Source organism: Cebus imitator, unplaced genomic scaffold, assembly GCF_001604975.1.
Source record: "Cebus imitator isolate Cc_AM_T3 unplaced genomic scaffold, Cebus_imitator-1.0 Scaffold98, whole genome shotgun sequence".
NCBI classification, from domain to species: domain Eukaryota; kingdom Metazoa; phylum Chordata; class Mammalia; order Primates; family Cebidae; genus Cebus; species Cebus imitator.
Window position 1 is genome coordinate 2,272,330 of NW_016107413.1, and position 12,011 is coordinate 2,284,340.

At 35.0% G+C, this 12,011-nt stretch overlaps 1 protein-coding gene across 1 annotated transcript in view; it reads right to left on the reverse strand.

The window, feature by feature from the left end:
- The window catches only part of AKAP9 (A-kinase anchoring protein 9), a 219,170-nt gene that overhangs the window by 97,549 nt on the left and 109,610 nt on the right, over positions 1–12,011 (reverse strand). Inside the window, exons 10-15 of the mRNA XM_037741311.1 lie at positions 10,564–10,777; positions 8,899–8,978; positions 6,883–7,021; positions 6,036–6,121; positions 797–911; positions 143–341 (exon numbers count right to left, since the gene is read on the reverse strand). Coding sequence (XP_037597239.1) covers positions 143–341; positions 797–911; positions 6,036–6,121; positions 6,883–7,021; positions 8,899–8,978; positions 10,564–10,777 — 833 coding nt within the window. The remainder of the gene's footprint in view (positions 1–142; positions 342–796; positions 912–6,035; positions 6,122–6,882; positions 7,022–8,898; positions 8,979–10,563; positions 10,778–12,011) is intronic.

A 12,011-nucleotide genomic window follows, 5' to 3' on the forward strand; every position in this document is an offset into this window, starting at 1 on the left:
AAAAAAAAAAAAAGCTACATCCTATCTTTTTCAAGGAACTTTGCTTAAGTTGTATTTTAAAAAAAAATAACTATTCTGGATGATAGTATAATTGTTACAAAGCTACAAATACTGTTGAATGAAGCTATATGCAGATGAATACCTTGGCGGAACTGTGGACTCACTAACAGCTTGAAGCTTCTTCTGTAAACAGTGGATCTCTGCCTTATAGTTTTGTTCAGTTTCTTTCAATTGTTGCTGCAAAGAGGATACGAGGCTTTCTAATTCTTGAACTTGTTCTTCAAGTCGTTTAGTTTTTTCAAGATTTTGCAGAGAAGATAACTTGCTTTTATGACTGACATCTATGTTATATAAAGAGACAAAAATGTACATTTGAAGTAAGTTTCTTACTGAAATGCCACAATCACTGTGTGTGCAGAAATATTAATTCTTTTTTGAAAAAGTATGTTTTTAGTGGTAATAACTCTGGTTTCAATTTAAACTCATTCTGATAAAAACAAGAAAACAAATAGTACAATTCAAGATCTTCTTTTTGTTCCTCCTGCTGTAGTACTTCTAAATTCAACAATTTTATATCTTTAAAATTTAAAACAATTTAGAATCATAGATCTTAAGAAGTGGGAAAGGACCAAAAATGTAAGTAGTCCACATCTTTCAAGGATGAAAAAATTGAGATCAGAGAGGCAACAGTGAAAGGCCCAACGTCACTACATTAGCTCAAATTTTAAAGTAAAAAAGCAAATTACTGAATATTTGGTATAAAAACACCACATTGTGGTATATGATAAAAATTTACCAATGTCTTCCAAATTGGTCGTCTGAGAATGGATTGGTAAAAACTCTGTTTCTTCTTTTGGAAGGTTTTCTTCTCCGAATTCAAGTTTCATACCATCTGTTTGCTGTCCCCAAATCTATTGAAAACCACAGAATAAAAGCAATTTGAAAACTGTATTAAAGCAACTCTGCATTTAAGATGCTTTTTAAAAACCACCCAAAATTGTGACACTCTGATACAAGGGTTTTCCCTTCTAAGTTATTCCCTGTTCTCTTTTGTAACAGTAATTCATATTCCATTCCTTTCACAGCACTGAAATTATATTAGTAATGTTCTTTGATATCTAAAAGGAAGTTTATTTTACTACAAAAACAAGTGCTTGTGAGAATTTTGGTAGAAAGCTGATAACATTTATAATATAACTTGGTCTTTGAAATTTCCATTCATACATAATATATTATCAATACTTGATTAATACAGCTTATTTATCTCTTGATATATCCTGTGTACAACCAGGTAACTGACAAATGGTATGCTGCTCTGTACAGTAAACAAAAGAAAAGAAAATAATGACAACAGATAAATCTCAGCTTATTTCCTTAACTATTAAATCTAAGCAGCAAGCCTGTAATCCCAGCACTTTGGGAGGCTGTGGTGAGTGGATCACCTGAGGACAGGAGTTCGAGACCAGGTTGGCCAACATGGTGAAACCCCAGCTCCACTAAAAATATAAAAATTAGCCCAGTGTGGTGGTGCATGCCTGTAATCCCAGCTACTCAGGAGGCTGAGACAGGTGAACTGCTTGAACCCAGGAAGAGGAGGTTGCAGTGAGCCAAGACTGTGCCACTGCATTCCAGTCTGGGAGACAGAGCAAAACTCCGTCTTAAAATAAAATAAAATAAACAAACTAAGCAGCAATATGTTAGAAACCTATGTGTACTTATTTATTCATTCATCAAATACTTAATAATCAATGTGACCAGCACTATGACGAGTAAAAATATAAAATCTATTAAAAAAATAAACAATGTATCTGCCTGCATAGAATACATCAATCAGTTTGGAAAATAAACAATTAGAGAAGGGCTAAACTATAAAATTTGACTATAGCAACAATGACACAGAAGACTGATGTGGATCTAAATAATTATGGAAGTCCATTTTGATTTGGGCCTCATATATTTTTGGCAGTGATTTGGGAAGGCTATAAGAAAGAAAGTAAGAGTACTTGTGAAAGAATGACCTATGGCATAATTGACAATGGTCTTCTTGAGAAGGGTTTAATTTGGATAAGAAGGGGGAAATAAAGCTAGTTAAACAAGATAGATCCAAATTACAGAAGACTTTAAAAGCAAGGGGAAACAGTTTGGACTTTCTAGACCAGATGAACAAAGGATAGTGTAGAAACAGGTGAACAAAAGAAAAAGTTATTTGCCAAGAAAACTGTTTTAACTATTCACTACTCTTATCGATCCTCTACCCAACTCCTACCCCATGAGTACATTTCAACAGAGGATCTTGTCTCCTACTTCCCAGAGAAAATAAAGATCATTAGGTAAGTTATGAAGTTTCCAGTCTAACCTTTCTAACTCATTCAGCAAACATTTACTAAGCCTTTACTGTGTGCTAACACTGTGTTAAAAGGAGGAAATAAAAATAAACAGAAGATTCCCTGATTCCGGTTTAGAATAATAGTGAAAGAAGCAGAATGGTAAACAAACAATTATATAATTGTAACATGAAAAGAAATGTAATACAAATGCAAATGTAGCTATAGGAACATGGAAGAAGGACAAAAGGGTAAACAAGTATTTAAAATAAAGAAAAAAGAGAAGTATGATACGCAAGGCCTGTACTGTTGCTAAGGGAACAGATGAAGAAAGGCCTAGGCCTAGGAAGACAGGTAAAGAAGATGACACTGAGGGAGTAAACATATGAACCAAGTGGAACAAGCAGGAACAAACCAAAAAGGCTAGGAGGGGATGGGCAGTATTATTCAGAAAGGGCAGCATGCAAAAAAGCCCAGGGTGCCAAAGATAAGGCTGCATTTGGGAAACTAAGTATTTCAGTATGGCTGAAATGAGGCGGAAGATTAGAAGATGAAGCCAAAAAGTTAGGCAGTGATGTACTGCAGTCCTGATCCTGATCTCAAAGTAACTCTGAAATGCCTCTGTAACTGCAGCTAATTTACGGGGTTCAAATACGATATCCACTTACTATCCCTTGTGCAGAAAAGACATCTATCTATCTGTTTGCTATATTCATCTACCTGTTAAGTAAATCTATTTATCTACATTTCTTTTTATTTATATATATATATATTTTGAGATAGAGTCTCTCTGTCACCCAGGCTGTAGTGCAGTGGTACAATCTTGGCTCACTGCAACCTCTGCCTCCCAGGTTCAAGTGATTCTCCTGCGTCAGCTACCTGAGTAGCTGGGATTATAGGCGTGTGCCACCATGCCTGGCTAATTTTTTTTTTTTTTTTTAGTAGAGATGGGGTTTCACCATGTTGGCCAGGCTGGTCTCCAACTCCTGACCTCAGGTGATCTGCCCGCCTCGGCCTCCTAAATTGCTGGGATTATAGGTGTAAGCCACCATGCCTGGCCTTACATTTATCTTCTAAACACCTACTTAAATGTTGCCATGGAAAACCATTTTATATATGTGTGTGTGTATACATACATATATAAAACAGTATATATGTATATGACATTCCTTAAACTAGTTCATAAATCCCATTAACTTATAAATTTCTTCAGTCTAGTGACTTCATTGCTTTATTTTCAATACACAGAACAACCTGGCATTTAATTAGCAAATAATAAATATTGGTCGTCCAGTCTGTCCTCAGATCTAAAGAATACATAAATAAATAAATAAATAAATAAAATAAAAACAAAAATTATTGATAACTGAATGAGAACAAAGTGTAAGTTTGGCTTTCATATTCTTTGTACTCCCTTCAGTGTATATTTCTTTTTTTTTTTTTTGAGACGGAGTTTCGCTCTTGTTACCCAGGCTGGAGTGCAATGGCGCGATCTCGGCTCACTGCAACCTCCGCCTCCCGGGTTCAGGCAATTCTCCTGCCCCAGCCTCCTGAGTCGCTGGGATTACAGGCACACGACACCATGCCCAGCTCATTTTTTGTAGTTTTAGTAGAGACGGGGTTTCACCGTGTTGACCAGGATGGTCTCGATCTCTTGACCTGGTGATCCACCCGCCTCGGCCTCCCACAGTGCTGGGATTACAGGCTTGAGCCACCGCGCCCGGCCTCAGTGTGCATTTCATTATGAAAGAAGACCAGGAGTGAAAAGAGAAGACTATCTAAGACAATCCCCAAGTTTCTGGTTGAATGATGAACTTCAGTCTCAGTCTCATCTCATCCTTAACTGAGATGAGAGGACAAGCTGGTTTAAGGAGCAGAAGTTAATAAATTCAAATTTCAATATGCTGATTGAGACATACCTAAAATATATTTGAGTAGAGATCTGATGAGATATATATATATGACTGGTCATATATATATATCTCATCAGATATAGGTCAGATGGACTGACCTAAACATAGAGATCTAGAAACAATGAAAGTGGATGAAAAAATTCAGACTGAGAGGATCAAATAAGATCCCTGGTAACTATAAACAGGGTAGGTAAAGTCCAAAATGGAGGCTTGAAAAGCTACAAAAACTAAGGGAAGAAAATGTTATCAGAAAGCAGCAAATACTACAGTTGAGAAATAAGAGATTAAATTAAAAAGAAAACTAGTTCAAGATAGTATACCGAGCATGTGTTTATACCTGAGGTTACAAAGCAAAGGCTTTAACTTTAAATCCAGTCTATAAAAGTGCTCTTTTGGGGACAAAACAGTTTTTGTTGTTGTCTGGCTGCTTTCTGTTTCCCAACCATAAAATGGAATCTATTTATTTTTGAATATTTCCATGTGTGTGTGTGTGTGTGTGTGTGCGTGTGTGTGTGTGAGTGTGTGTGTGTTATATTTTTAGAGATGAGGTCTCACTCTGTTGCCCGGGCTGGAGTGCAGTGGCACAATCATAGCTCATGCAGCCTCAAACTCCTAGGTTCAAGTGATCCTCCCACCTCAGCCTCTCAAGCAGCTGAGATTCTAGGTATGTGCCACCATGGCTGGTTTATGCTTCCTAATATTTTTAAAAGCAAAAAAAAAAAAAAATTATATAAAATTGATAAAAGTACTAGCAACACTGGGCCCTGATTCTTACTTACTGCAACAAGACACATAAGCTGGCAGTCTGCCCCTTTTGGATGAGGCATGTTTTCTCCAGGTTTCACTTGGTCTTCCTAATTTATTTTATTATCTAAGTTAAGGTAGGCATTTACATTTGTGATTACTGAATAAACCTCCTCCTTTTCCATTACTCATTTAATGATAGTAAAGAATATTGAAAAGGCATACATCAATAATGAACAAGAAAATAAGAGATGAAACCAAAAAAGATTCTACTCATACAAATCTACTGGAATAGGTTACAGATTTTTGGAAAGGCTAGATAAGGTTGTACTTAATTGTACAGCAACAGAGCGGGGAAGACGAGACAGGAGGGAAAGAAAGCAAGGGAAAGAGATGGAGAGGAAGAATTTCAGCCAAAACATAACTCATCAACACTGTAACTTTCACTATCAAGTAAATATTTCGAATCTGCTTAAACATTTTAATATTAACTGAACATCAAAAAGTACCCCAAATAGATACAGAGATATTTCTACATTTCTTTCTACATGAGAATTACACTTATCCTTGCCAATATATGCCTTAAGTTGTTTTACTGATAGTTAATAAATTACACTGTGCCATGTAACTATCTTACAGACATTTTAAAAAATTGCTTGAAAATAAAATTGACATATATAATATTGTGTGAAACTTATTAGCTGTATGCTAAGCAACTAAACTCATTACCAGTTTTCTCTAAAACAGAAGGCCCACTGCTTCATGTTATATGTAAAATTAAATGCAATTGTTTCACACAGTTTACAAGTTGATATATTATATATATTTTAACTTATCATAATTCCAAAAACTCTCTAAAGGGGTTATTATTCAACTTGAAGAAATTCCATCAGCTTACCAATATAAATTATCTACTACAACTATATGTCACTTTTCCTAATCTCTTTTTTCCTGTTCTCTTATTTTAGAAATTCTTGGTTGATAAAAGCAGCTTACAAAAAAGCAGGTAATACAATAAATGCAAATATTACAATGCATTCACCATTTCACAGACCTTGCTTAATCGTGCTTGAAGTACCAAGAGTTTGTTGTATTCTTCTGTTACTTTGTTGAGAAGAGTGTGCATATTTTCTTGAAAGTCTGGATGGTAAACAAATAATTGTAATAATTTCACTCCACAGTAAAAGTCTGCATCTTTCAATAAATATTATTTGCCTATTTATAAGTTTAAAAAATTGCCTGTAAGAAATAAACCTCAGACATTTAGTAACTAAAAATTAAAATCTCATCATTCATGTGAAATACTGCTACAAAGGTAACTTGAAATTTTCATATTAAAATATGTTAATTTCTTTTGGTAGTCATTAATTTACACACATTTTGTTCATGATCTATACACATGGACAGGGCTAGGAAACATTTTATCTGTGAAAGTACGTCAGAAAAGTGGTGAGGGTACTATTTGTTAAAAAGAGCTTATACCAGATCTATATTAAGAAAGATACTATATATTTCTTATTTCTCAATGTTAGTCGTATTCATTTTAAAGCAATAAACCATTGATATGAACTTATTCAATAAATACAATATCTTCAAAAAAATTTGGATCTATGGTATAAAAAGTTAAAAGAATTAGGATAAGGAAAAAGATAGGAGTAGAGAGATAGAGGATAACTAGACAATAGTGGACAGCTCCAATTATCTTCATGTCACCATTATCGCATCATAAAAATTTAAAAGGTATATTAAATATAAGATTTCATGAATCTGAAAGGAGAATAAGATATTAAGATGATAAACAACTTGGCTGGGTGATTAAATCACAATCAAAAGTAAAGTTCTGTCATCAGTCAATTTAAGAGGATTAAATACTGTTTAATAGTATGGTAAGCTTTTATTACCTTGAACTTCATCTCTATAATCTTGCAATTCTGGATCTTCATTTCCAGAAGTGTAATCACAAGAATTCTCTCTCCCTTCTGCATATACTTCATATTTTAAAGTAGGAGTATAATATTCACCAAGGACATTGCATAAAGTCTGTTAACAACAAAATTGGGTATTTTAAGGAATTTAAATTATTTCTGCTTCTTAAGATCATTAACCATTATTCTCCTAGATGCAAGGCAGTCAAAATGACACATAAAAATAATTAAGAAAACATTCTCTCCATACCCTTATCGATCTGCAAAAGAAAGAAGTCTAAATTTCTCTCTCTCTCTGGCATGAAATCTTACAACAGGAATATAACAATAATCTTCATGGCACAAAAACATAATTTTTTCTGATTCCTTATAACAATAAAATTTATCTTATACTTTAATAAATCACTTTCTAGCTTGGATCATATTTCTGATGTTACCTCAGTAATCTCAAATACCTTTGAAAAAACATCACAGGACAAGGATGAAAGTTCAGAAATGCTAATCAGAAAGAAATCTATAAATTATGAAGAAATTATATCAAGCAAGAGATAACATTCATATACTTGAGATAATATTCATAGCATGTGAAGCCAGGAATGGTGGCTCTTGCCTTTAATCCCAGCACTTTGGGAGGATGAGGCAAGTGTGTCACCTGAGGTCTGGAGTTTGAGACCAGCCTGGCCAACATGGTGAAACCCTGTCTCTACTAAAAATACAAAAATTATTTGGGTGTGGTGGCATGCGTCTGTCAGCCCAGCTACTCAGGAGGTAAGGCACAAGAATAGCTTAAACCTGGGAGGCAGAGGTTGCAGTGAACCGAGATCATACCACTGCGCTCCAGCCTGGGTGACAGAGGGAGACTGTCAAAAAAACAAAAAAGATTCCTGTCAAAATCGAAAAAACAAAAAAGTTTCCTAACACACGAGAATAGTTCTATGTCATATACATAAACACACAAAAATTGAAACTATTTGACACATTGTTCTGGTTCTTCTCCTGAGCAATAGACAATTCTATCATCATTTAAAACAATACATGCCCACAATCGTTTGATAAGCTCTCAAATAACTTTTACCTTTGTTCCTTATACAATTAGAAATTACCACCACCAACTTCTAGACTTAAAATCAAATTGTTAATATTGCTATTTCTTCAGATTTCTTGAGATTTGTTTAAAGTTAAATTATACTGCCAATTAATAACTGAGTTTATTAAATTTTCAGCATAGCCTTTAAGATGCAGTTTTATCACATTAGAGTTGATTTTAGAAACCTTAAACAATCACCCAATTTACAGACAAAGAAACTGGGTCCCAGAAAGATGGGTGCCATCTTAGTGTTTTGGCTCACTCTACACAGTCTCCCAGGATGTCTTCATCTCGTTCTTGTAACTCATCCATGGCAACATCAACAATTAGTGTCTGTTCTACAGGTGAGATAATTTAACTAAATTTCTTTCATTTCAAACTGATTATTAGGAAAATTTTTAATGCTCATTTTAAGTTTTTTATGAAATTTAAATTTTTATTAAATTTAAAATTTTTAATGCTCATTTTCTAAGTACAGTTCTGAAGTAAGGTAATGAGGAAAACTAGGCTGGATGACCACCAAATTAGTAGCAACTTATAATTTAGCACTCCTTGTGTAAAAGAACTTTTTAAACATTTAAAAAATTTATTATTATTATTTTTTTGAGACAGAGTCCCAATCCATTGCCCAGGTTGGAGTGCGGTGGCATGATCTCTACTCACTGCAATCTCTGCCTCCCAGACCCAAGTAATTCCAATGCCTCGGTCTCCCAAGTAGCTGGGTCTACAGGTACACACCACCACACTGGACTAATTTTTGTATTTTTTGGTAGAGACCAGGTTTTACTATGTTGGCCAGGCTGGTCTCAAACTCAAGTGATCTGCCCACCTCAGCCTCCCAAAATGCTGGGATTACAGGTATCAGCCACCACACCTGACCGTGAAAGTACTTTTTAACATCTTACCTGTAAAAAACAAGAACATTCTTCAGACACTGCCTTTTGAAGTTTTCCAATGAGCAGATGTAAAGGCTTTGCTTCATCACCTAATAGAACAGACAATGCATTAGGACATTCCATTTACATACTTAAGAACTATGATCATATTTAACTTATGTTTCAACTAGAAGCAATAACAGTCATTTCAAATTATTTATTTCTTTGCGTTATTTTCCATTGCTCAACATTGATTCAGAAAATATGTGAGATTTTCCATTTCAATCATCAAAATGGTATAAAGTAGTAACTTCTTTTTACTACAACTCAACACAAAAATGCATCGTGTATCATAACCTAGTACATACATCTATGTAAAACTGAAATAAAAATCTCACAAATCAATATTTACTCTTCTACTGTAGTGCTATGTACTCCAATGTTTCCTTCTACTTTTAAAAAAATGTTGATCATTACTCACTAAACTGACTTCACCACCCATTAATTGGCCTATTAATTAGCCTCTAGTTTGAAAAACACTACCCTATTTGAAGAGGGTATCAACAAAACTATCACATGCTTAAAATCTTACTAAATTCGGGCTGGGTGCGGTGGCTCATGCCTGTAATCCCAGTACTTTGGGAGGCCAAGGCAGGTGGATCGTCTGAGGTCAGGAGTTCGAGACCAGCCTGACCAATATGGTAAAACCCCATCTCTACTAAAAATACAAAAATTAGCCAGGCATGGTAGTGTGTGCCTGTAGTTCCAGCTACTTGGGAGACTGAGACAAGAGCATTGCTTGAACCTGGGAGGCGGAAGTTGCAATGAGCCCAGATTGTGTCACTGCACTCCAGCCTGGTGACAGAGTGAGATTCCATCTCAAAAACAAAACAAAACAACAAACAAAAAAATTCAAACCCAAAGCACTCCTGAAATTAAAACATTTGGTATTATTTAAACCGCTCTCGAATTTCTACTTTTGAAAGCAAACTTCCTTTCCATCCTCATTGACATTTAGTTAATATCTTACTGTTTATGGAAACGACAGCCTTAGTTGCTTAACTGGTGTTCTAATCACTAATCTCACCTCCCCAACTCACCCCAGTGGTGTCATCATAAAATAAAACGATATTGTGTTACTCTCACTATTTAAAATACTGCAGTAGGCCTTACCACCAACAGCAGAAGGCTTATACATGCTTCTTTCAGAATAAAACTTTTTCTAATCAAGCTCTTGCCAATCTCTCCAGCTATTTTCTCACACATCTTGAACTCTCAATTTTCCAAAATAGGTGTACCCTTACACCTCAATTCTAAAGACTCCAGAGCCTCCCTTAAAATTCCAACCCCACTACTCTGTCCACCACCTCACCATACTCATCCTGCCAGGAAGCACTAGGTGTTTCTCCTTTATCCTCCCATTCTTTCTATTCATTCTTCTGTTGCAGAAATTGTTTATTTTATACACGCTTTCTCAATGGATTGTAACTTGCTATGGGAAAATGACTCAGTGAGTTCAGCCTTCTCAAGCACTTAAATGAATGTCTAGTGATTATATAAGCAAATGGATCAAGGACTGGAATATACAAATCATCTTCCTCTATAGGTTCTATGACAAGGAAAAAATTATGGAACGGTGGGCTCTATCCCACACTTTTTTGCATCATGGTACTTCTAAGTCAGAAACCATTTTACCTGTTTCTTCTGTTTTTATATTCTGTAGCTCTAACTGGTGTGTTTTCTGAAGTTCCTTGATCTTTTCCTCTTGGGCAGAAATAAGCTCCTCTTTAAGACTGCAAAGAGCTTTATCTTTTTCATTTTCCATATATTCACGAACCTGATCCACATGAGTTGAATAAACCAGAGAGAGGCAAATGCGTTGGGCTTCCATTTGTAACCTTAAATCATTCTTAAAGTAAACATATGTAAACATTAGAATATTTTAAAATGACAAATCAAATAATTTAACTTCTATTTTTTTGCATATACTGACAAGAGCTTAAAAATTCATAAGAGAACTGAAGTTAATTTTTGTGTGTGTGTCTTCATTCTGTTGCACTGATCTACTTTTTCAAGGAAAATAGCATAATATTTTCATTACCTCAGTTTTATACTAAATTGTGATATTTGGCATAGCTAGCACGACTCATCTTTTTGTTCTAAAATATTTTAGATGTACAAAAACGGAAATAAAGTAACAAACATTTATGTACTCACAACCCAAATTAACAATTTTTTTTTTTGAGACATGGTCTCACTCTGTCACCCAGGCTGGAGTACAGTGGTGCAATCATGGCTCACTGCAGCCTTGACTTCCTGGGTTCAAGCAATCCTCCCATCTCAGCCTCCCAAGTAGTTAGGACTACTGGTTCATGCCACCACGTTCAGCTTTTTATTTTTAGGTAAAAATGGGGTATCACTATGTTGCCCAGGCTGGCCTGAAACTCCTGGGCTCAAGCAATCCTCCCAAAGTGCTGGGATTATAGGCATGAGCTACTGCACCCAGTCTATTACTTGTTTTTATTCTCTGTTACTATCACCAGGGCCTAAAATAGTGTATTGAGTTGAGGCTAAGTATTATTAAATAAATGTTGACTTGTAGGGTCTCCTTCCTATACATTAAAATTTCACAAGGATCTCAAAGTGTTTCTGGGCTTTCCATTATGTTCCACTGACCTATTTGTCCATCCTAGCATCAAACCATACTGTCTATTTTGATTTTGTAGTAAATCTTGTTATCAGATGCAATATATTTTTCTAGGACTCTCTTAACTATTCTTATTTACTTATCTGTATCAATTTTACAATCAGTTTTTCAAGACCCATGAAAAATTTTCTTGGAATTATGGCTGGACATACATTGAATACAGAGATTAAATTGGAGATAACTCACATTTTTCTTCACATCTTTCCACTACAAATATGGTATATATTGCCATATAGTGAGGTCTTTACATGCATCAGTGTTTTATAATTTTCTTGACAAAAGTTCAAAACAATTTGTGTAGGGTTTATTTTGTTATTCATAAAGAAGTTTTCATATTCTTTATCTCATTTCGTATTTTTGTCAAATTGCATTGGCTAGGAACTACAAAGCAATGTTGAAGCAGTAATGTTGAAAGTGGGTATTCTATACTTGATTC